The sequence below is a fragment of the Fringilla coelebs genome (genome assembly GCF_963513975.1).
Source record: "Fringilla coelebs genome assembly, chromosome: 3".
NCBI classification, from domain to species: domain Eukaryota; kingdom Metazoa; phylum Chordata; class Aves; order Passeriformes; family Fringillidae; genus Fringilla; species Fringilla coelebs.
The window spans coordinates 46,441,489-46,466,267 of NC_140030.1; the positions used below are offsets into that span (position 1 = coordinate 46,441,489).

The 24,779-nt window shown below is 40.3% G+C and overlaps 2 protein-coding genes across 3 annotated transcripts; both read left to right on the plus strand.

Moving 5' to 3' along the window:
- Positions 1–4,467: 4,467 nt before the first annotated feature.
- GTF3C6 (general transcription factor IIIC subunit 6) lies at positions 4,468–10,884 on the plus strand. 2 transcript variants are annotated; one of them, XM_084201732.1, is made up of 6 exons: positions 4,468–4,569; positions 5,527–5,607; positions 7,867–7,930; positions 8,477–8,521; positions 8,656–8,769; positions 10,260–10,884. In XM_084201732.1, exons 1-6 carry the CDS (start codon positions 4,504–4,506, stop codon positions 10,553–10,555), a joined length of 666 nt encoding a protein of 221 aa, XP_084057858.1. In that variant the 5' UTR covers positions 4,468–4,503; the 3' UTR covers positions 10,556–10,884. The 2 variants fall into 2 exon arrangements, with proteins under 2 accessions (XP_084057858.1, XP_084057859.1); XM_084201733.1 differs by having other exon boundaries at positions 8,659–8,769.
- A 1,911-nt stretch (positions 10,885–12,795) lies between these two features.
- Positions 12,796–24,116, plus strand: RPF2 (ribosome production factor 2 homolog). The gene is made up of 10 exons (XM_084203037.1): positions 12,796–12,906; positions 14,017–14,149; positions 14,953–14,990; positions 15,610–15,649; positions 17,471–17,552; positions 17,644–17,720; positions 18,041–18,140; positions 22,262–22,364; positions 23,282–23,426; positions 23,730–24,116. Exons 1-10 carry the CDS (start codon positions 12,884–12,886, stop codon positions 23,907–23,909), a joined length of 921 nt encoding a protein of 306 aa, XP_084059163.1. The 5' UTR covers positions 12,796–12,883; the 3' UTR covers positions 23,910–24,116.
- Positions 24,117–24,779: the final 663 nt, after the last annotated feature.

The following is a 24,779-nucleotide window of genomic DNA, read 5'->3' on the forward strand; positions in this document are numbered from 1 at the left end:
CCAAGTTTACTGAGAGGGATCCCTGTTTCAGAACTCATGAAGGACAGTGCAGCAATTCTCAGTTTTGCCACACCACTCTCTTCCTGACCTGTCACTCATAGACATGAAGATGCATCCCTTTCCCTTGTGGATACAGCACTAAGTTTCTTCAGGGTGCTCCCAAGGAAGGAGCATTTGAAGCTCTGAGCTGGCTGTGTGCAGGAGGCAGCATTCATTACTTTTAACAGCTGAGTTCTTTTTCCCTAATAAATAAGACAAAATGTGTCTTTTCGAGGACTTTTGCTGGAGCCCCATAGAAGAAGGGGCTGGAGGGAAAAGGGAGCCCAGGGAACATGTGTGGGAAGTCAGGCAAAAATGCCAGGAGACCTCTGTGGGTGAATAAGGAGTACCTCCAACTCAAATACTAAAAGGAAGCATAGAGAAGGTGACATCAAGGACAGGTAACCTGTGATGAATACAGACACATTGTTCAGGTATGCAGGGATGAGGTCCCGAAAGTTAAAGCCCAGCTGCATGTCCCCTACAGAAGCACAAGTGCTTTTGTAGGGGACAAACAAAAGACTGGGAAAAATGTGAGCCCACTGCTCTCCCTCCCCTTCTTACTATAAAATCACACTCCATTATTTTAGGCTAGACACAGTAAATAGAAGTAGCTCTGTACCCCTTACTGTACCTACCCTTCTTTTCTTTGTCTGATATAATTCCTATGATGTCCTTACATAATGTTTAAGGAGTTCTGGAAAAGACAAAGGCATATGTGCAAAGGAAACAAACAGGTGGAGTTTTTATGTTTGTGTTTTTTTTTTTTTTTCCAAAACCTGTGAGCTGGTTTGGCTTGCAAATTCCTAACTGAAGAGGCTCAGCAATGTAGCTGCAGAGAAATGGAAATCATTTTCTGTAATACTATCAGCAAATTACCTCTGTCCTGGGGATTATTTACCTTTTGCAACCCCAGCTGCAGCCAGAAACACACTCTAGTCTCTTACAAGCTTTCTCCTGCATCTCTTAGCACCTTACAATGCTGTATTATGGCATTTAGATGTTTCACATGGTAGCATTTTCCTGACCATCTCTTTAGACATCCACAGGCAATCACCTTTTGTCACATCACTGCTTTTAGCTACATTTCCAACTGAAAATAAGCCTAGGAACTACAATGCCCTTCTCCCAAGGCTGGCAATTCAGCAAATAGCTCAGATACAAAGATTAAATATAAGTTGTGTGTGTGTATTTGCACACATATGATCTATTATGATTTTTTGAATGCTAAATCCTATGTTTTTTCACCACATAATACAAAAGGCTTTCAACCAGAGACACTCACAATCCAAACAGACAGAAAAGAACACAAGACCTTAAACAAAGACTCTTATCTTACTCTGTGCTTTTACAAAACATTTAACCTTTTACTTGGATAGACTAGTGCCAGGGCCTCACAAAGAAAGTAATGTGTTCAGGAGGGAATGGAGAAAGGGAACCTCCCTTCTGCAAAAGGATTGAGAAGGAACTCAAACATGAAGATAAAAATCAAAATAAAATGGAAAAAGGAGACAAAGTAGTAAGTCAGAATTTGTTAATTATGTGTTTCAGTGAACTTTCTCTGATTTCCTGTAATGTACCTTAGCTGCAACAATGTTTATTTCCTAAATAGATAGTCCAAGCCTCTAATCTATGAACTTCCACAAGTAAATTTTGCAAACTAGATAGCCCAAAATAAAATACATATTAATGTGCTTAAATTGGAGGTGAGCCCATGGAAACCAGTGCATCCATATTACGTATGTAGATCTCAAACACAAGAATTTATTTTAAATTGACCATTTAGTTCTCACTGACTCAAAATTACATAAGAGCCACCAAGGAACTGGCCTCTGGCAGCATGCAAACATAAATCTGCTCAAGCACTGACAGGACTGTTAGCTAAGGCCTCAGAAACCCAAAATCTGGGTCCTCAAGACGTGTATTTCCATATTTATCTCATCAAGCAGTTCACTCTCACTGGCAGATTCCGAGGATAGTCTCTTTTAAGAGATAAGTTGTCAAAATACTCCTGCCAGGATAGGAAAGACCAAGGTAAACCACTAATGCCCACAGCAAATTTAGCCTGACAAGGCAGTAATCTCTTCTAAAATACCTTTGGCACTAATGCACCAAAAATTTCCCATCGTCCAACTGCATGCCCTGCATCACCATAACTGGGAGACTGAGGTGAACCCGGATTCTCCACGACACTTAGGCTGATTTAAGAGCAAATAAATGTGCTTGCTCCTTCACAGCAGTTCATGCCAGTCTATGATTTACACTGGCTGATCTGGCACACATTTACATTCTTGTGAGGGCTTTCTGTAGTTTTTAACCGTATCACTTCACCTCCCTCCAGCTATAAAAAGAGAATGATGGCATTAATGTAACATTACAGAGGCACTGTCAGTTATGACAATTCATTTAAAAAAAATTCAGAATAGAGAGTTGATTCTGCTTTATTGAGGTAGAGCTTTTTTTTTGTTAAACAAGAAAAATTTTATCTAAAGTGAGGAAGACCTGGTGCAAAAACTAAAGCTAAATACAGACAATGATACAAAATGTTATTTTAAAATATCTGATAATTAACACTTGTAGAAAACCAAACATCTGTTCCACAGCTTTTATTCCCTGCAGTCAAAATTCAAGCCTTTGCAATTTTCCTGCTGAAAAGGTAGCATGACCCAGCATCTTTTTCTGCATTTAGAACAAATCCAGATTTATGGGCTGTTTTTACCACAGCGGTATGCAAGATTCCAAAACAAGCTCTAAGAAAAAGTAATTAAAAATGTGAAGCTTAACAGAAAATGAGACAAAGCCTAAAGCCACAGAAAAACCCTGCTAAACTTATTTATTAAGATCTGTAATTTTTCTAGGAAAAGGAGAAATGCATTAGATCACACCTATCTGGACACAGGTAAACACTTGATATGGTGCGATGCTGACATTTATGGAAGTTAAGGAGAGACTGGAAGAAAATTTCAGCAATTTCCCTTGCAAACAGTTTTAAATTAACATTTTAATTAATGACTTCAACATAGTGAGTAGAAAGACACCTTTGATACAAAATAAGAAATATAGCATATGGGAAGAAAACGGGGAAGTTACAAAACCAGTGTAAAACATAATTATGGAGTGCAACATTGTAGCAAAATGTGGGATATGCAACATTTTCTCAAGGAAGTATGTTCTTTAATGTTTGATTTTTGTATAATTTCAACCTTTATCAACAAGATGGGAGATTTAGTCTGTGAAACAGACAGCAGCCCACAAGCTCTAAGTGATGTGCAGGTGTTAGAAAGACAAATTACTGGTTGGTAGAATTGCCTTGCTAAGCTTTAGGGCCTGGCAGGTTTCAGTGATTTCACACCCAGAGGGAGGTTAACAAAGCTGGGGAGAAGGATGTACCACTGAGAGCAGACACAAAGAATGCAGAATTTATGGGCATTGGGCAGAACCCCCAAGGTAAGGAAGAAACTAATAAACCTTACCCAGCAACTGTGCTGAACCAGCTGTGAGTGGGTAAAAGGGAATTCTGCAGGGGGAGATCCCAACACCACTCACAGATCATTGACCCAAAAACCCATCGGCCCAAGAGAAGAGAAACACCCTGGGACTGATTAGCAAGAGAAGAGAGAGAATCATGAACCAATAGAAGATAGGACACTAATTAATACAAGAACATTGAAATTTGTAACCAGTGAACACTAATCATTGTTTGCTGAAATGTATAAAAAGTAAAAAATTGTGATAGTTGTTGGACTTGATTTTTGGAATTCCCCAGGGAACCCAGGCTTGCAGAAGTCTGAAATAAAATAATCAATGCCTCTCTCACATGCGCAATTATTGGCTTTTATTGTAATTATTGTTGCACACTGGGAAACAAATCAAACTTTTGTGGACAACAACATCCTGCTCTTATAAATTAAGACGTAACCTCAGAAACCCTGGTCAGAAGAATGTATTTGATGGGGATATTTGAACCTGCCAAGATAACTAGAAAGCATCATGCAAAGGACACGAGTGGCAAAAACTAACTTCATATTTTATTATTTAATAAAAGCTTTCTAAACTAATGGTCTGTACCAGAAGCAGGACATCGTTTGTGTTAATAAGACGTGTCTGGTAACCTTTTTTTTTTTAAATAAAAGCGTGAGAAAAGAATGATAATTTAGGAACTCTCTTTTCCAATACCACATCTGCGATTCAAGAAAAGTTCGCAGGGCGTTCGGGAGTGCCATAGAGGAGCTCGTATTGTCGTTTCTCAGCGAGGCGAGGCCAGGTTCGCTCGGCGCACGGCGCGGCTATGAGAGAGGAGCGGTCCTGAGATCGGAGCGGCCCTGAGAGAGGCGCGGCTCTGAGGGAGGCACCGCCCTGAGGGAGGCGCGGTTCTGAGGGCGGGCGGGGCCGCTCCGCTCTAAGATGGCGGCGCGCGGCTCACGTGGTGCGCGCTGAGGCGGGCGCGGGGCGGGCGCTGGCGACATGGCGGCGGCGGGCAGCGAGGGCGGGAGGGGCGGCGGAGCGGAGGAAGACGAGGACGAGGTGGAGGTTGGTGGATGCCGACACCGGGGCGCTCCCCAGCCCTGGGGGAAGGGTCCGGCCCCCCGCGGGGGTGTGGCCCGGCCCCGCTCCGCCCGGCCGGAGGGGCAGGCAGGGAGAGGGGCCGGTCGCGGAGCGAGCGCGTTTCCCCGGGGCCGGCGGGTTTCTCAGTCCCCACAGCGGTGCCGTCCCCAGAGCTGTGTGGTTCTGGCTGTTCTTCCTCGGGCTTTCCGGAGAACGGCGTGGCCAGAGAGCGCATTTGCAGTTTCTGTCGCGTCCTATCGCCATAAAATCACAGCATCAGAGAAGGGTTTAGGTTGCAAGGGCCTTTAAAAGTCTTCTGGTTCCAAAACCCTGCCATGGGCAGCGACACCTTCCACTAGAGCAGGTTGCTTAAAGCCTCATCCAGCCTGGCCTTGGACACTTCCAGGGATGGGGCATCCACAAATTCTCTGGGCAATCTGTTGCAGTACCACACCTTTCCCCTCAGTAAAAAAAAATTATTGTCATTAATGAATATTTCAGTAGCTAATCTAAACCCACTCTCGATTTAAATCTCTTACCGCTTGTGCTGTCACTACAGGCCCTTGTGAAAAGCCCCTCTCCAGCTCTCTTGTAGGCCCTCTTTAGGTACTGGAAGTGCTGTAGGATCTCCCCAGAGCCATCCTGATGCATGTTTTTCAAGGGTGAAGAAAGTGCTACCCCATTGCTCGCTATGAAGAAAAGGCCAGGAAATTCGGATGTGAAACAGGTGTCTTATGGAACAGTGGGTCACTAAATTTCCCTGGGTATTACAGGAGTTCTGTCTCTTGACAAAATGCTGCATAAACTTCACTTTGGGGTCTGTTTATCCTGAAAGACTCTGTCTTTGTATGCTGCTCTTATTGGTAAAGATTGATTTCAGGGAAGCCTTTTTTTCCCCCTGAGTTCTGTTATAGCTGTACATATGATCAACTTTTCTTGTAGGAGCAACTGGTCATGGTTGAGCTATCAGGAATTATTGATTCAGACTTCCTAGAAAAATGTGAAAACAAGTGCAAGATTTTGGTGAGTGATTACAGCACAATAGGAAAGGGGTAAGTTATTATGGATGTGAACAAGGGAGTGAGGCTGCTTCTAAATTTCTTGACGTTGATAACATCAGATCAAATCTTTGACAGAGAACTATGTGTGCTGTGCTTGGCTGCATGTTGTGGGCTCTCTTTCAGAAACAGCATAAAGTCTTTGAATATATTATTGCATAAATATAAGGAAAATTTTTCAGTATATATAAGCTTGGACCAGTATCTGGTCTGATTTCAAGTTCTAAGTTAATTTTTCTTTAAATTATGTATTGCACATTCAAAAAAAAAAAAAATAATCACACTTCTTTAAAGAACTGGAATACAGCAGACAGGTAAAGCAAAATATTTAAGATTTGTACTGTATCTACAATGGGGTTTTTTGCAGATGTGTCCTGGCAAGTTCAAGTCTTGTAAAGGATAACTCTTTCTTTAGCATTTCGTGAACAGTTTTGGGTGTTGTTTCCTTCTATCTAAGGTTGTTGTAGGAATCTGGTTTCCCTGTCTTGTTCCTTTATCTGTATAGGACAGATTTTATTTGCCCTTCAAAACTTACATAGACTATGAGAGTTGTATGGATAGTATTTGTAAATCAGCAGTACTTGTACTTTCTCAAAGTAGACCTTTATTATAGGCTGAAAAGATGGAAGAGAACATATTAGTGTGCTACTGATCACAATATATATGAGTGGCAAAGTCAATTCTGAATGTCTCAGAAGTAGAAATACAATCAAAATTCATGAAATATTCATCTTTGGATGGATAAGCAGGTTTCCCTCTTTGACTTGATCTAATATCTGGAAATGTGTTACATGTATCATTCATACTGATGTCTGAATGGCTATAGATGCTTCAGTACTGCTGGTGCGATTCTTTTAAATGTTGTGCTTTGAGATTTGTAATGTTTGAGATTTGTAATGTTACTAGTAAAAGGTTAAAGTATCTGTACTGTGTCCTATTTGTATCCACGTCCACTTGTTCACTCCACAGAGTAAGCATTCCTTGAGACTTTTCCTAAGGACAGCTGTTGTTAAAACCTTAATTAAAAGTTCTGCTGTATGTTACTCTGTTAAGCAACTTTTCTGTGATGCTGGTCTCATCAGGGGAAGACAGTCTCCAAGTCTGCATTGTCCTCAAACGAATGCAAATCAGCCAAAGAAATAAAATTTTGAATGTAAACCCCCTACAATGCTATTGTTTATTACTGATGTGTTATTGATTGTATTTATTTCTTGTAGAAGAAAAAAACTCCACAAAAATGTGTTCTCTGTGTTAGCTTAGTGTTATTGATGTTCTCAATTTATGCAAAAGAAAGGGAATCCCAGAGCTTAAATTTTGTTGATCTTGTACTTTTGAAACACAGAAATATATGAGGAAAATTGCACAAATTCATATTAACCTGTGTGATACTCTGTATTTTATGCAATTTACCATGTAATGCCTTATCTTCAAAACTTTTAGCAAGTGCTTGTCTTCATGTCCTGAATAATTCTGATGTTCACAAGGTAGTATTCAGAGTCATTTTGCTTTAATTAGTGTGTTCTGTTCAGACATTGATTTTTATCAAAATAGTATATAGATAAATAATATATAAGAAAAATGGGATGCTGGCTTGTGTATTTGGAAAACCTGTGCTCTAGAGGAAGGGAATGAGCTGACAGAAGTGCTTCCTTAGTCTTCCACTCCCTGTTAAAAAAAAATATGGTAGCAATAATTTCCAACTCCTTCACATTAGAGACACACAGTAATCACAGAAGCTCCTGTGACCTTGCAGTGGCACTTCTGGTGCTGATGTAATGCCTTGTGCTGGACTTCTTCACCCTTTGTGAAGAAGTTATTTTAAAGTTATTCCATGTTATAGAACCGGTATTAATTGTATTTTTGAAAATAACATCATATTCATGCAAACACCTACATTTTTGTTAATTTGAAATGGAGGTTACAATAATTTCCTAGAGAAAATAACAGCACTTTAACTTATATAGACTGTTGGCTGCCATTTGATCTCAAATTGTTTTAATATACTAGACCATTTTCTATACAGTTCTATACTAGGTTTTATTATGATTACTGAAGGAGTATTATCTGGGGTTTTTTTGTATTTAATATACTTAAAGGAACATGTATGATGAGGAATTGATATAATCTGGATTCTGCTATGTCTGTCTTTGCTGGTCTTACAGTGAGAAATGTACCTTGGCTAATACAGACCTGACATCATGCAATTTTATCCTTCTTTACACAGGGAATAGAGACAGAGAGGCCCATTTTACAAGTTGACAGATACGTATTTGCAGGAGAATATGAAGGTAGGAAAACTTATGTGAATCCAATCTCTCCCTTTTCATGTGACTCAAGGAACTTTTTTAACATCAGGTGGTTTCACTGCAATTGGTCTTGTGAGACACCGTAGTTGTGGGTAGTTGTATAACACCATGTAGAGCAGCAGCAGTCTGAGTTCACTGCTAAATTAACCATGCATCCATGGTACTTCCAGGGAAGTATGTCTGGAAGCTGACTCTGGGGTGCACCAGCTAGTATTACTGCAAAATGTGGGATATAAAATGCCTTAAAGTGCTGTTGTCTCCTGTGTAAGCAGGATTGACACATTGTGCAATCTGTAGTTCTTTCATTTGCCCTATGGTGACAACACTGGTCTGGAAGAAAATGGTCTGGGATCCTCCCTTGTAGTGACTCCAATGACTGGGATACTCATGCCTGTTCTGAGTTCCTTACAGTGCTGTGCCTCTTTGAGGGGTTGGAAGTCAGAACATTCTCACAGCTGGGCCAGTGGGTGCATTATCTGCAGCTGATGCAAATTAGTCTCTAAAACTTTCTCACTTTGTTTTTCATAGATGCCTTGGGAACCTGTGTGGTTTTTGAAGAAAACACAGAGCAAGGTAATTGTTGTGATTTCATGTTCTGTTTGTTTCAGTAGCTGGGGAGGTTAAAAATATTTATCTTGTTTCAGTTGCTAGTGGAATTCACTATAATGATAGGGGTTTGGGTATTGTTTTTTCTCCTCTCTTCTTAGCAGATGCAGAAGGCAACCAAAAAGTACAGCTGAAATACAAGTGCCACACAGTGAAGAAGTTGAACATGACACGGACCCTTCTGACAGAAAAGAAGGAAGGAGAAGAGAATGTTGGTGAGTGATTCCACTCTTATGCATGTGCACATGAGTGGATTATGCTTAATCCACAAGGAGAGTCAGCCTTTATTAAGTGTTTGATTCAAAAGCATGCAGGAAGTTAAAGGAACTTTCTTCTTTGGGCACCATATGTGTATATTTAAATTAAAAAATTAAATACATTTTTGAGCATTGCTGCCTCCAGAAATGGCTACTAGGAGATCACTACAAACAAGTGTAAGAGCAGGGAAAACTTGTGCTGATGTTCTCTGGCACATTCTTCTGTCATCTAGAAGTTTCAAAATCAGAGGTGCTGTTTAGTAGTTCTTTCTTGATTTTTTTTTTTTTCCCCTACTTCCATAATTTTTTTCTAAGGACATTCTGAGTCTCTGTAATTGTTGAAAATAACTGAATTGTACTTACTGAATTTACAGTTAAATGGAAATTAATCTAAATTACTTGCAAAGACATACCTAGAAGACCATATATATTGATTTTCATTCTGTAGGGTTCATATGTTTGCTTTATCTATTTTTTTTGTACAGAAGTCAGAACTTGTACATAGTCAAATACTGAGTATCCTACTATATATAATGGTATTCATTAGAACTGTCCTACTGCTTTTAGCTGCTTTTTTTCACTCAAGTCAGTATTACTGCTTGATATTTTAAGAATATATAGCCATTTTACCTTAAATATGAGCAGTCAGACGGACACTGGCCATAGGAGGTATAAAATGAAATGAATCTAACCAAACATCAGCATCCCTATCAACACCATGTACCACTTCTCTCTGTAGAATTATGTAATATTAAACTGAAACCATTATTGTGATAGTATAGGTAATATTAAATTGAGACTAGAGAGTATTTTGCTTAATACAAAGGCCTTTTTTATTCTGGAGCAGCAGTACTGCTGATAAGTGCTGAAAACCACTTTGTTTCTGTACTGCGACAGGAATTTAACTTGTGCATACAAAGTAACTACAATATCTTGTGAATTGACAACATGTACTGAGTAAAAATCAAAATGGGAGTGGATTCCCACTTCTATTTGAGGTTGGTTTCAACCTGTTGTTCCAAGTTATTGTTACACTTGAGTTAAAGAGAGTGCAAGAACTTGTGTCCTATCTCTGTTGTCATTACCTATTGCCTGAAGATCTAATATTTAGGTGAACAAATATTCTGTTCTCTTCATTGCATTCATGAAATATTTTCTCTGCATTTTGATTTATGTTTAAGTTATTTTAAGAGTGGCATCAGACACCTAAATACAACAGGAACTGCCGTACTGGATCAGAGGAAAGATCTTTTTAGTCCTGCATTGTATTTTCTGACTATGAAAAGTAGTAAATGGGTATGTGAAAAGTAATAGGAGAGGAATATGCACATCTTTCTATTCTAAGTGGTTCTTCTACTTTGATCTTGGTCTGGCAAGTAAACTTAAACAAGTTAAAAACTGCTATTACCTCCTTTTGTCACTAATAGAATTTTCCTTCTTTTCATCAGGTGGAGTAGAGTGGTTGCAGATCAAGGACAGAGATTTTTCCTACAGCAGGCTTAATATGATTTGCAGTTTTCTGCCTGAAAAGGATGATTCTGAGGAGTCAGCTCCGGTCCAAGATAAATTGACTGAAGAGTCAGAGGGAGAGGTGAGTGGCAAAGGCAATTCTAACATGAACTGTGACCTGGAAAAGCAGCCCAACTTGGAAATAGATGCCCCTATTCCTTTGCCTGACAGCTCTGTTTCTGGCACAGAGGAATCTCCTTCTGGAAATGCTGCCTTAGAGGATGTACCTCCATGATACTAACTTTGATTTTTTCAGGATTTCTTCACAGAATCAATGGGCCAGCTCTTATAGGCCATGACATGGTTTCCACCTTCTCTGAAAAAATGACTAGTGGAAAAACAGACATTAAGTTCTTGTGCATTGCTTTTGTGTTTGAATTATAGTGGGAAGAGCTTAATTGTTTTTTAAAATTATTGACTGGAAATGTATGTATCCCTACCTCAAAACTGGACAAGTGGAAATGGTTACATAATTAAAAGAAACTCCTAGCTTAGAAAAATGTTGATGTATTGTACAGTCTGAAACATTTTGTAAAAAAAAAGAAACGCCATTGTTTAAAATAAAGACCTGAATTTTTCAACTACGGCTTCACCTTGTGTGTCGTATTCAGCCACATACTCTGTCTGCTCTTGTACTGCAGTTATTGAAAGAAAACAAATAAGTGTGGCTTTTATTGAATGCTCCTCAAATTTCTTAGTTTAGATTCTCTCTAGTGTCCTTTGTCTCCTTGATGGAGTTTAGAAATCTTTCATGTGGGTAGGGACTTTAGGGGGTCTCTCATCTAGCTTCTTATGTAAAATAGGGTCAACACGGAAACTCAGGGCAAGTTGGTCAGGGCTTTTCCACTCAAGTCTTGAAAACCTCTGCAAACTTGTCAGCAAATGAAATCCAGGTCTTAAAGAGGCATCTATCACGCTGCTTCTCCCATTTTCTGTGTAATATAATGCGTGTTATACAAAAGGAAGTGTGGTCACCCCATTTTTCTGTTTCCTCACAGTAACTTCTTGTCTCTAATCTTCCTCTCTGGCATTTTCCTGAAGGGTTTTATGCTTAAGATCCTGTACCCATGCATCAGTGGTTCCCAGACTAGTCCATGTGACTGTATTGTGCTGCCTAGCTAGTCTGTAGGTTGATACTGCTACATCATTTATTCTGCCACACACCATTTTGTATCACGGTTGAGTGTGTGGTGCACTTGGGATAATGTTTTCAAAAGCACAAAAATTTTAAGAAGGGTCAGGTCAGAGAGAAAAAGTTTTCTGTTTTCTTTCCTATCTTTCTCTGCATCCCCAAAACTGTAACTGTAACAGTGCTGTGAGGATGAGAACACCTAATTCCAGCATAATTATGTAATACCTTAATTAGTAATGATCAGAGGAGAAGCTCACCCAGGGCGTTGCTCACAGCACAGCATCAGTAAAGAGAAGTCACTAAAATGGCAACAGTTTCAAACCATCAATCCTATTATTCCGTTTTTTTTTTTTTTTTTTTTTTTTTTCTGTGTAGAAGCAACTTGAGTCCTAGGGGAAAGGGAGGCAGGGAGAGGAAGGAAAGGGAACATGCTCTGTGTGCCTCCAGCCTGGGTGTGGATCTTTCACTTGGCAGTGTTGCATTTGAGGTTTCTGGGAGACCGCACAGCCATCCCTCTGGATTTAACTGCAACCATGGAAGTTTAAAAACATCATCATTCATGCTTGATTTGTGTGGTGCTGATAGAAAGAGGACAGTTATAACTGGAATAACGATCCTGGGGATATGCAGGCTCTTGAGTGGCGGAGGGAGGGTTTGCAGTGCACTCGGTGGCAGCTGAGCCTCCTGCAGAGAGGGCTCTTGCTATGGCTGCTTCAGCCACTGAGAACAGAGAGGTGCTTCAGGAGTTTGTCCTCTGACAGAATGCTAACACATCAACTCTCCCATGTTTTGTTAACTAGTTGCTTAGTCGGGCACTATGTATGTCAGTTTTTCTCCCTGTGTACAAGGAATGTTCCAGCAGCATTGGTTTCTGGCCTTCTCAGCCTTTTCTTTCAGTGCTACACTGAAGCTGTTTCTTTGTGCTAGTTCATCTGGTAATCAGTATAATTTTTTTGAAAACATTTTATGTATATCACACACAATGAGTATGTTCATAGTAATATTGGGGTCTTTTAATATTCTAAGGGTTATTTCTAATGGTGGAGCTTTTGTTCCTATTACTGTTAACCCTAACTTTTGCAACCATACAACGTCTGGGTGAAGAACCTTTCCTGATACCCAACCTAACCCTCTCCTGACACAACTTCAGGCCATTCCCTCAGGTCCTGATTGGTCACCAAAGAGATCAGTGTCTGCCCCCCGCACCTTCCCCTCAGGAGGAGGTGGCAGACTGCAATGAGGTCTCTGCTCCAGGCTGAACACCCCAGGCATCCTCCGCGCTCCCCGCACACATTCCCCTCCAGACCCTCCTCGCCGCGGGACGACGGAGCGGAGCCGCGGCCCGCGCATGCGCCGTGCGCCGCGCCGCTCTGCCGGCGGATGTGACGCGCACGGCGGCTCCCGCACATCGTCCGGCACGTGAGGGCGGCCATGGATGCGCTGGACCGGGTGGTGTGAGTGTGCCGGGGGGACCCCGCTCCGGGAAACGTCAGCGGGCGGCGGCCCGGGCGGGTTACACTGGGGGGGCCAGCAGAGAGAAAAGCCTTATGGAAAACGTGCGGGGAAGAGGAAGCCGAGCGCTGCCATCTTTTTAGTGGTGGCCTAACAGCCCTTTCTCAGTTGGTAGCTTGAAATAACCGCGGTGACTAGCTGGTGTTGAATCTGTGTGTTTCCGTACACCTGAGAGAATTCATTTCTGAAGTTTCAGTGGCGCACGAGGAGCAGTTGCCATAAACTAAAACACCAGAAGTCCCACCTCAGCGTGAGGTAGAACTTCCTTACAGTGACAGGGCACTGGAGCAGGCTGCCCAGGGAGATCCTGGAGTATCCCTCTCTGGAGACAGTCCAAACCCACCTGGACGCATTCCTGTGTCACCTGCTCCAGGTTACCCTGCCTTGGCAGGGAGGTTGGACTCAATGATCTCCAGAGCTCTGTTCCACCCCTGACGATGCTGGAATACGTGTGTGTGTCGGGGGGTATTGTTTACTTTAAAGAGAAAATTAAATTAATGCTTTATTGAGAAGATAATCCAGTGGAGAACTGTAATTCTTAAGCCACGTAGCCACTGATGTGTCTAAGGTCTGTGCCCCTGCACAGGCTGTGGTATTTCTCCTGGATGGTGCCCAGCATTCCTGGCTGGTTCCTGACAACAGCTTTTATTTTTGGGGCTGTTGGTGGTCTTTGAGGAACTTTATTTTCTTCTCATAAGCAAGTTTCTGGCTTGTTGAGGGAGCTGGTGGTAAGGGAATCCTTCAGCCTGGCAGTAAGCTGAGAATTCTAGTATAGCTTGAGCTCTAAATTAGCAGAAACTGAAAAGCACAAGACTGTAAAATCACCTTTGCTAATGCGGGGGACAGAGAGGAAGAGGAGTGGCAGTAAAAACACTTTCACCTAAAACATGGCTTTTGTCATTGATTGTAATTCTGCAGGTTGGGATTAGTTTGAGTCATTGAAACAAGTTACTTGAACAGTTTGTTCCAATTCTTGTTTGGCTTCGCTGTTTTCTGTAGTGTCAAGTCTTGTTACATACATTAAGCTTTTAACTTTTAATTTCTTCTTACAGAAAGCCTAAAACTAAGAGAGCAAAAAGATTTCTTGAGAAGAGAGAACCCAAGCTAAATGAAAATACAAAAAATGCTATGCTCATAAAAGGAGGAAATGCAAATTTAACTGTGACCGAAGTGCTTAAAGACATTGTAAGTTGTTGGACTTACATGCAACCTTCCTCTCTCTTTCTTACAATTTTCTGTCTCTGCTGCACTCTCAGTATTTTCATACTCTCCCTGTACCCCAAATCTCAGAATGATCAGTACTCCAAAGGGGTAATTACTTGCTTCTTAATGAAGATTGCTTTCTTCTAGTTTCTTCTTTACCAGAAGTTTTGAGATTGGTCTTTTCTTTTTTCACAATTGTCTAGTATATAAGGGAAATGTTGCCAAGTCTGTTTGAAAACAAGAAGATTAAGAGGATTAGGTACAGAATTGGGACTGTATCACACAGCTAAGTCATATCCCAGAGTCCTGTAAGCTGACTGTGTGTATTAATAGGGAGCTTTCAGCCTCTCCTAAAACTAAGTTACCAAATTTGTCTCCTAACTCTATAGCTCAAAATACTATAGGTGTTCCTACGCTTGTTTTTCTCTTTGCTTGGTTCTTTTCTTATCCTTTTATGCTTCTATAATCAAGTTGTTGTTCTCTCCCTGTTTTTCCTTATGCCCCTTAGAAGCAGAGGGATTGCATTACATGGCTTTGGTTTCAGCTGTTTCTCAGTTAATTTTTTATTTCCTAGTTTCTACAAATAATTTATTGTGCAATTAATTTGAAAACAAGATTGTCACCAGCTTGAAAGGTATTACTATGAGCAGGCCTTTTAAGGTACCTTCTTCTAGACTGCTCTGCATAGTTACTGTTTCACATGTTTCTGTAAACTGTTGGGTTGCAAGAACAACAGTGCTGTACATGTTTTAGAGGTGACACATGTTAAACTTTGTGTTTTGCAGTATGCTGTGAAGAAGCCTTTTGCTGTACTGTATAAAAGGTAAGCGATCTCACTTTGGCATCTTTGAGTCTTCTGGCAGACAGACAGCTTTTGGTAGTTTCAGGGCATGAATAGAGATGCAGGCTAGCCTGAGGCCTTGAACAATGACCAGGGTGCAGAAGATGACTGATCATAATTTTCCATAGACTGGAAGCAAGCTACATGTGATCAGCGTTGGTGCTGAGCCCTGTTCCGTGGCGGCTGGTATGGGGCAGGATTCTGGTCTAAGTCTTGTTCAAAATGGGAACCCTGTGTCTGTATGAATGTAGTGCAGAAACAACTGTAAATTGTGGTCTAAATTTAATGACTGAACAGGCAAAGGCATTTACTCATAGTGTCACTGGTGGTAGTGGTGGGGTCTTCTGCAGGTCAGGCCCCAGGAGACAGGAAATGTGGAGGAAGGTACTTAGAATGGCAGTGATGGCACCAAGACATTCCTGGCAGTAGTCATATGACTTGTGATTTGAGCTCAAACTGAGCCTTTACTGCTGGAGTTTCTGGTAGAATGCAAAACTTTTTACTATCCTCTGATAGAGGATTAATTAATAAGAAGTGATTATCTGGGCCTGTTCTACTTCTTTTTTTTTTTTTTTAACTCATTTTTTTCTCCTCCTCTCAGGAAAAATATTACCAGGCCTTTTGAGGACCAAACATCATTGGTAAGTATAAACAATGTTTTCTCTTAAAACAATTTTGAGCATGCTATCCTTGTGTGCCAAAAGATGAACTGTCAGGAAAGAAGAATAGCCTGTCTGCATAGAGCTTTTCCAGTACCCCTGGAACTAAGGGTAAAAATAGAGTCTATCACTTTTGGAAGAGGCAGGCTACTCAGGAGGACCACAAAGATGTTGTGAGGGTATGCAGGGAGAAAATTAGAAGGGCCCAAGCCCAAATAGAACTTAATCTGGTTACTGCCATAAAAGACAATAAAAAATGTTTTTGCAATTAAATCACCAACAAAGTGAGAGCTAAAGAGAATCTCCATCCGTTACTGGATGCAGAGGGAAACACAGGGACAAAGGATGAGGAAAATGCTGAGGTACTTAATGCCTTCCTTGCCTCAGTCTATAATAGCAACACCAGTTGCTCTCTGGGTACCCTGAGCTGGAAGACAGGGACAGGGTGCAGAATGCAGTCCCCATAATGCAGGAAGAGATGGTTGGTTTCCTGCTACACCACTCAGACACACACGTCTATGGGGCTACATGGGATCCATCAGGGGTGCTCAGGGAGCTGGTGGAAAAGCTCACCAAGCCCCTTTCAGTCCTTTAGCAGCAATCCTGGCTGACTGGATAGAGGCATTTTTTTAAAATGGCAGTTTTGCAATGTGTGTGTTGTTGCAGTATGTGTAGGGCACATTTGAAGAATTTGAGGTTTTTTCCATCTCTTTAATAAAATATACAACTTTTAGAGAGTGCACAGATATCAACACACAGTGATTAACAGAGCTGTATGAGGACATGTTTCAAGGGGAGTCCCAGACTGGTCTGTTCTTGGCCTGTCTGGAGTCAGCATTTCTCAGGGATCTGGTGGCAAAACTCGGTGCTGTGTGATTTGTACATGCAATTAGTCCAACCTCTCCAAGTGTCTCTCTGACCTCCCAGAGGGGCAGAGCTGCAGTGTCCTCTCTGAGCTGCTGCTGTTGCAGGGGTGGGAGATGAAGCGTCCTTCTGTGCTTCACAAGTGCCAAGTGCAGGTGTATACTTGTGGGAAGCACTGTGTAAGTTGTGTGTGTGTGTGTGTATCACTCTTGATACACAAGATGAGGAGCTGCCTTGGGAGGCAGAAGTGCATAAAAAGACTTTGGAGCTGGACATTTTTAGGAAGAACTGCTGTAATGTTGGCTCTGGACATTGTACCATAGTAAGTTCTCTTATCTATTCCTCCTGGTGAAAAGATCTCTGGGATAGTCACCTCTGGCTTGGTTTTAGGTAGCACCTTGGTCTTAAATAATAAATTGACATGAAGTTGCTCTGTAGTAGGACCCTTGTGCCAAGTGCAGGTGTTGTTAGCCTTGCTGTTGAGGGAATTAACTGGCTGTTCAGAAGCTGTCAGGCAAGGCCGATATGCTGCATAAAGCTTAGTTGGGAAACTACAGTGAGACATGAAAATGGTAGCCAGCTTGACAATACTTACTTGTCAGTCAAGGAGAAGTGGTTGAAAGTATCTTGTGTGAAATCAAATAACCAGGAATTACAAGAAAGGGTAATAGATAAAATGGCAAGAAAAAATTGCCAGACTTGTATTTTAAGATGCAATGGTAAATAAAAAAAGAAATTTTTTGAATCTTGAATCCAGCTGTCAATTTAACATAAGTGCTGAAAAACACTCATGACACGCTCAAAACTCTTCTGGTAAGTGCAGTTGTTCTTCTCCTTAAGTAGCTCCTAAACTCATATGTTTGTGCCATATGCCTTTGCAGAATATTTTAAACCCTGTGAACTGCAACTCAAAAGTTTGATTATATTCTTCAATTGCAGGAGTTTTTTTCCAAGAAATCAGATTGTTCTCTGTTTCTCTTTGGCTCTCATAACAAGAAGCGACCTAACAACTTGATAATAGGTAATAAATCTCACTTGGATTTTTATTGGGATGATAGGTGTAGTTTTTAGTGAATATTTAAATAGCTGGATTTATTTTTTCACTCTCACAGGTCGCATGTTTGACTACCATGTGCTAGACATGATTGAGCTGGGCGTTGAGAAGTTTGTAGCCCTAAAAGATATCAAGGTAAAGAATTGCTAATTCAGTATTTCAGCGACACCTACTGGTGGATTTTTTTTTGTTGCAATTTTTTCTGTGCCCTGAAATGATTCAAGTTGTTTAAAAGAAGTGTTTCATGCAGTGTATGAGGATTGGTAATTTGTGTACTCCAGAATGTTAATTTTATGCTCTGCTTTTTAATTGAGCTTTGTTGGTCTATTCTGTCCCTGTTGATCACAGGTCACAGCAGTTTTTCTTTCAGTGTTGAATGACTGGCCAGCTATTAAATCAATTATATGTTCCCTAACTGTCTGAATTTTTGTTGTTTTAAAATTCTTATTCCACAGAACAGTAAGTGTCCTGAAGGGACAAAACCTATGTTGATATTTGCTGGTGACGTGTTCGATGTGAATGAAGAATACAGAAGACTGAAGAGCCTTCTTATTGGTCAGTATTTTAATTATTTGGGCAGTAGGATTGCATGGATCTGTAATAATATGATCTGTTGGGAAAAGCTAGTTTGTCAATAAATGCTTGTTTATGTTCAGCACAGAAGGAAAACAACAATGAGCCCTTGTAGGTTTCATGTCACATAAAATTAAAGTTAACTAATAGTGATGACTTTTAAAGGGAGGACAAAAGAATATTCTAAAAGACTCTGAAGATGAAACTTCATATTCACTAGAGTTCATTACTTTGGTTGTTGGAAAACTGTGGTTTTTCAAAATGTCTTGTCTTTATAATTGTACTGGGTTGTCACTTTTCTAACCAAATAATGTTCTGAAGTATCTAAATTGAAATCGGTGGATTAAGTTCAGAAAGTGGGATATTTTTGCTTACAGAAAAGTCAAATCAGTCTAATTCAGCTTCTGGTTTTGTGTTGAAAATTCTCCCAATTCTAACAAGCGTGTTGTTGCTTAGGATACTTGGAGAGAACACGTGCAGTAAAAATCAGCTGTAGATAAGTTGTGCCCTAACTTTAAGGCAGGCTTGGAGCTTAGGAAACAAACTGGCATGAAGTTTTTTATTATCTTGAAGTTGTAGCCTCTGGAAGATAAAGCACATTATAGCTTTATAGAAGCTATATGTAGACAAAGAAGTTACAGGATATTGTGTCTCTTGGCACTTAAAAAATGCTTCTTGCTTGGCTAAACTAGATCTTGTAAGTAGGGTGGAGTGATTTTTCTTTTTAATAGTTTTCCTAAAAATTGATTAGTTTTTTTTTGTTGGTTTTTAAAATTTTTTTTTAAGTTCTGGTAAAATACTGAACCTGGCCCAGTAAGAGCAGTCTTGTTCTTTTAGTTCCATTCTTGGGTTTCTAGGCAAATGGGTAAAAGATTGCTCTTCAGAAACAGACCCTACAAATGAGAATTTTTTTTTCTTAGTATTATTCCTTAAAGCAAGATGTTTCATCTGGAATGAGACTGAAAGGGAGCAGGAGAGGAGTAAATTTTCTTCCTCTCAATACAGCTGATTGGTTCTTGGGGATGGATGAAAGGGTGGTAACTGAGCTTATACATCTTTGAAGATGACAGAATACAGAGATAATTGAGTTTTACTGCTGCATGTTTATGTCACTGTAAATGAGTATTTACACAGGATGCAGGTGCATTTTCTGAAGTGTATCTTGTTCAGGCATCTGCAGAGTGTTGGGCATCCAGATGTGCTCAAGCACCCCATGATCAAGCAGCTGAAATGGCAGACATGCATAGTAAGATAGTTACCAAATAACTGAGCAGTCCTTCCTATTTCTCTTGATGTTCGCCTGTCCTTTCTCCTCTCTTATTCATTAGCCATTAATGACTTGGCAGTCAAATGTACTCCACACCCAATCTTTCTTCTTGAACATATGCCAAGTACTCCAGGGCTTAATTATTCTAATGAGTTCTGTGAAATACCCAGATGCAAAACAATAGTTGAAGAAAAAGGTTAAGGAGAGTAAGGCTTGAAGGTATCACTCACAAATTAAAATCGTTTGGTTATTAATCTGACCTGCTTCAAAACTGCCCTTAACCAATAAGGAAGAAGTGATTTGTTCCATTTCTGCAAAAGACGGTACCCTTAAGCTGCTACTTATAACAACAGCTGCAAATATTTTGTTGCTGTACCAGTATTGTTGGGATCCCAGAGGGAATATCAGAGAGCTGACAGCTTCTTGTTGCCAAAGCAGTGTGATGCTAGTGATGCTGAGGAACAACCAAGCTGTCATTGGCTTTTGTGATATCAAAAGGGCTTATGCATGTTTGGACAATCATCTTATAGCAGTTCCTTGGTAAAATTAAGGGCAAGAGTGACTTATTGTCTTCATGGCAACCAAATGCTACAGTCTGGTTAAACTGTGAAGTGGAAGAAGCTATTTAGGAGAAATAAGTGACGGATGCATTTTTTTAGAGACCTGGAAGAGAAAGACATACCACTTAAATTGGTTCTCATTGCTCTCCAAGTGGTAGTATAGTTCATTTAAATGATGTAAGTCTTGGAATGCATTTAATGAAATTCTAATAATTATTTATGCCTGCATCTTGAACATAAGATGTTTCAACTGTTACAACGCTGCCTGCTTGTTGTTAGTTCTGTTGTTGCACATCTGTTTTATCCTAAAAATGGCCAGACCACTATAGGGCGTGCTTATACACTTTCTAAATGTTGGTTTGAAGATCTCTGCAATTGTAGATTGGCTGTCACCTTGGTCTTCAAACATCCTTCCTCACACAAACTCTTTTTGAGCATTTGAAAAGATTTGAGGGCTTTTTCTGGCCAGGAAAGGGATGGCAGGAAAGGGATGGCTAGGAAATGTTTGAACTGCGTTTATGCTAACCAAAGCTACATAGAATACAGTGTTACCAGCTTTTGGATATGAATTGATACAGAAGTAGTTACATTCCAAAATCAATTGGGAATTTAATCTGGAAATAGAAAGGTCCTAAAAAGCTCTCTGTATGAAAAAGTAAATTGGACTTTCTGGAAACATGTTTGAGGACAAGGGGGAGAGAGTACTAGGAATGGAAAGAAAGGAGAAAGCAAGTCTCTAGTCCAACCAAAGCAAGAGTTGTAAATTAAGAGTATGTTTAAAAAACTTCAACTCTCTGAGTGTACTGAAGTGTAAGGTTTCTGCAGCTGTTCGGTGTTGCCAGGAAACAAATTCCTGACCACCTGCGTTTATGGGAAGAGATCATCCTGTGGGTAAAAAGATGTATGATGCCACAGGAAAATATGAAAGGGAGGTGTTGCCAGTAAAACCACTGTGAATGTAAGCTTGTGTACCTGCAGAGAACTAATTGAAGGGAAAAAAAATATGCCACAAGTGAACAAAATGTTTTATTTGCAACTTTTCCTCTAACTACAAGTTAGACTTGAAATAAGAGAGTATTTAATTGACCAAGAAAGTTTCCTGGGCTGACTCCATCTGGTTTTTGCCAGCCAAACTGTGTTTTGGATGTCACTCCAGTGCTTATACTCTTTCAAAAAGGTAGTGAAGGAAAAGACAAGTAGCCAAGGGATCTGAAAACAGGACAGAGCAGAAAAGAGTGATGTGTTTTGCATCTGTTAGCAGTTCTTGTATGTTTCAGCATTGCCCTGTCATGTTTATTAGCACACCTTGTTCCCTTGATCAAGGTCACATTCTTTCTCCACCCTCTGCATGTGTTGGACAGATTGCTGTGCTCATTGCAGGCTCTCTGATTGCACAGTATATTTTCATAGCCTGATATAAGAACCTTGCTAGAGGCAGCCTATTTTGTATTTAACCTGTATTTCAGTGTTCTCTTTGCAAACTCGGTAAGTATTTGAAGTGTCTTATTTTCATAGATATGTTGCTTATTAATAGAGAAAACATTAGACATAATGACAAATACTGCTTTACATAGAGGACAGAAGTACCTTGTTGTGAAAGACATATGAAAGAAATTATATATCTAAACTTTTTCCCAAAGTCAGAGCGAGAAAATGTAGGTAAGAATAGTCAAGGTACAGTTTTGATCTGCTGTGTACTGGTTTTGTTCCCTCTTTCTACTGTTCCAAATCTGGCTATGATTAAGATTTAAGTATTAGGTTTGAGTGATGTCTTTAAACAGATACCTGGGGAAATGGCTTCTCTGTACTGATCTGTGTTTGTCTGAGCATTGACTGGCCTAAACACCAAATAAGATAACTTTTTTTTCCCCTGAATTTAGAGATGAATATTTAAAAGAACAGACAATGCAATTATTCCCATTAGCTCAATAATACTAAGTTACTTCTCTGGAAGTGTATTTGCTCTTTTCCATGCACTTATGTATAGGAGGTATATATATATATATAGGTAGCATGTATATTCCTCAAAAATTATCTCTATCTTTGTTTGTGTCAGGATATCCACACACATTTGGATTCACCAGTGCACACCAAAACGTGTGATGTTAAATTTCTGTCCTGTGTATTGGCCAGGCTGCAGTTTGAAGTAGGGGCTCTTTCATGAGATTCCTGTTTCAAAATGCACCCACATCACATCACCAATTTGATACAGGTATCTGTTGGTTTTATTTTTATCCAAGAAACCTGCCATTTATTCCTTTTAAATACTCTCTCAGATTTCTTCAGAGGTCCCACTGTGCCCAGTATTCGTCTGGCTGGTTTAGAGTACGTTCTGCATTTCACAGCTGTAGATGGGAAAATTTACATGAGAAGCTACAAGTGAGTATCTGTTTTATCTATTTGTCTGAGTTTTGGTACACTTGTCAACTTTAATCTGTAGTTGTGAAATTGAACTGGCTTGAGCTGCATTTAGAACATGCAATGTGTAGAGGTGCTCCAGTGTAACTTGTAAGCAGAAGAAAAGCACTTGAGCCCTAGGTCTGCTGCCTCCTTCCTTGCTGAGCTCCTGGCTCAGGATTGCTCTTTCATATGGCTTGTTTAGTAAGGTGGTGTGAATTACCTTAGTGAATTCTGGGTACTGCCTTAGATTTGGTGGCCTTAGTCTGTTTTCAGGCTGATTTCTACGACTCATCACTTAGGTGTTTGCCAGGAACAACAGGGAATAGGCTGCAGACAGAGATGCACAAGGAAAACCAGGAAAAGTCAGGACAAGGAGATCTTTCTTGTTGCATTGGTGACCTTCACAGTCACTCCCTTTGAACATTCATAGCATGTGTTCCATGTGATTTTGATTTCTCTTTATATAAAATCATTTTAATCAGCCTCACTTTTAAAAACAAAGAACCAAAACACTTTCCCAGATAAGTGCTCAGGTTATTTTGTTGTAAATTATAGTAAATATTTTTATGTCTAATAATACCCAGGATGCTGTTTTGCTTTTGAAAAGTGATACGGCTTTCAGGGTGCTGGGGCTAAGTTTTAAAAGTGATACTGATTATACTAGTCTTGTCAAAAAAAAAAAATTACATTAAGCAGGTCATATTTTGGATGTGTTCCAATTGTAATGGGACTGATTTATTATAAATTGTTACTGATGGATGCCTTCCTAATGATTGAGTTAGTGGTAGCAGTTGATTTAATAGTATTTTGAACTGCAGGATTGAACCTGTTAAGGAAGATGGATTTGTCTCTAGTACAGGGGACAATGTTGATTTTCATTGGTTTTCTCCTCCTAGAGTGCTTCTGAAGAAATCTGGCTGTAAAATACCCAGAATTGAACTGGAAGAGATGGGACCTTCATTAGATCTGGTTATGAGGAGGACACATTTAGCCTCAGATGACCTTTATAAGCTGTCTTTGAAACAGCCAAAAGGCCTGAAGGTATGTACCGTGGGAAGGGCATTGCTTTCAGATCTCTCTGTGAAGAAGAGCAAGTGCTGAAGTATTACTTGTTGTGTGTTTGACCAGAGCTTACTTTCATCGAGGCCAACTGACATTCCTGGGGCCACAGCACTTCTGTGGTGCTCAGCTGGCAGCCAGACTCTCCTCTGGAAGCACACAGAGCACACAGCACAAATCTTAGTCTCCCCAACCAATGTATGAGGCGTTGCTTTTGGGCACTTGATTTTTACCAGAGCTCCAGGGACTGTACTCAGAAATATTAACATTGGTCTTCCCTTGCAGCCTAAGAAGAAAAAGAATATCTCCCACGATGTGTTTGGTACAACTTATGGTCGAATCCACATGCAGAAGCAAGATCTTAGTAAACTGCAGACACGGAAAATGAAAGGCTTAAAAAAGAGGCCAGCAGAGAAGTCAGCTCAAGAGGGTGGGGCTACTCCCAAAAAGTCAAAGTCAGCTTGACAGTCTGGGACAGTTTTCAAAACTCTTTGTGCTTTCATATTTAGAATATATTTTGTAATATAAATTGTCAGACATTAAAGATTGAGCTGCTGTTAGCTTTAGTTTTGTAACAAAAAATCTTTTAAATGATTTGTCATTTTAAAGGGAACCTTGGGGTATCGCGCTTTAACATGGAGCTTGGTTATTTAAAATAAAAAATATATAACTTTCTTAGTTTTCCAAAGCTGAGTGTTTGTTTCTTGGTATTAATGATATATGGGAGTCAAACAGGTGAGTCATTTCCTGGACAATTCGCAGAGTGGATTGGAAGGGACTTCAAAGATCATCTGGTTCCAACCCCCTTGCCATGAGGAGGGATGTTTTCTACTATACCAGGCTGCCCAAGGCCCCATCTGACTTGGTCTTGAACACTTCCAGAGATGGGGCATCCCCAGCTTCTCTGGGCAACCTGTTCCAGTGCCTTACCACCCACACAGAAGAATTTCTTCCCAATATCCCCCATGCTTTGTGCTTTTAGCATAGAGGCATTTAAATTGTGTCTCCAATGAAGCAACTTGCTGCAGGGAGAGGCTTAAATCCCTCTGTGCTGCCCTTCTGGTGCTTTCCTGTTGACCTGCAATCCCTCTCCAGGCTTTGGGCATCTCTTGCTGGCATTAAACCAGTCAGAGTGGGATGGATTGAGGTTCCCTTCCCCCAGAAACATTAGTTTTATTGCTGTTTTCTTGGGAGCCCTTGATCAGTCAGTTCTTATACATTCTGTGCAGGACCAGAGCAAGGAATGTGCTTAATATGCACAACTTCTCTGTTCATTTAGTGTTAATGTACTTCAGATTTTGCACAACTGCAACATTCAATAAATTTTTTAAAGTG

Coding starts and splice junctions, on each gene's coding strand:
- GTF3C6 (XM_084201732.1), top strand. CDS start 4,504: ATGGCGGCGGCGGGCAGCGAGGGCGGGAGGGGCGGCGGAGCGGAGGAA. Junction 4,570..5,526: donor AAGACGAGGACGAGGTGGAG/GTTGGTGGATGC, acceptor CTTTTCTTGTAG/GAGCAACTGGTCATGGTTGA. Junction 8,770..10,259: donor GGAAGGAGAAGAGAATGTTG/GTGAGTGATTCC, acceptor TCTTTTCATCAG/GTGGAGTAGAGTGGTTGCAG.
- RPF2 (XM_084203037.1), top strand. CDS start 12,884: ATGGATGCGCTGGACCGGGTGGT. Junction 17,721..18,040: donor TAGCCCTAAAAGATATCAAG/GTAAAGAATTGC, acceptor CTTATTCCACAG/AACAGTAAGTGTCCTGAAGG. Junction 23,427..23,729: donor AACAGCCAAAAGGCCTGAAG/GTATGTACCGTG, acceptor CTTCCCTTGCAG/CCTAAGAAGAAAAAGAATAT.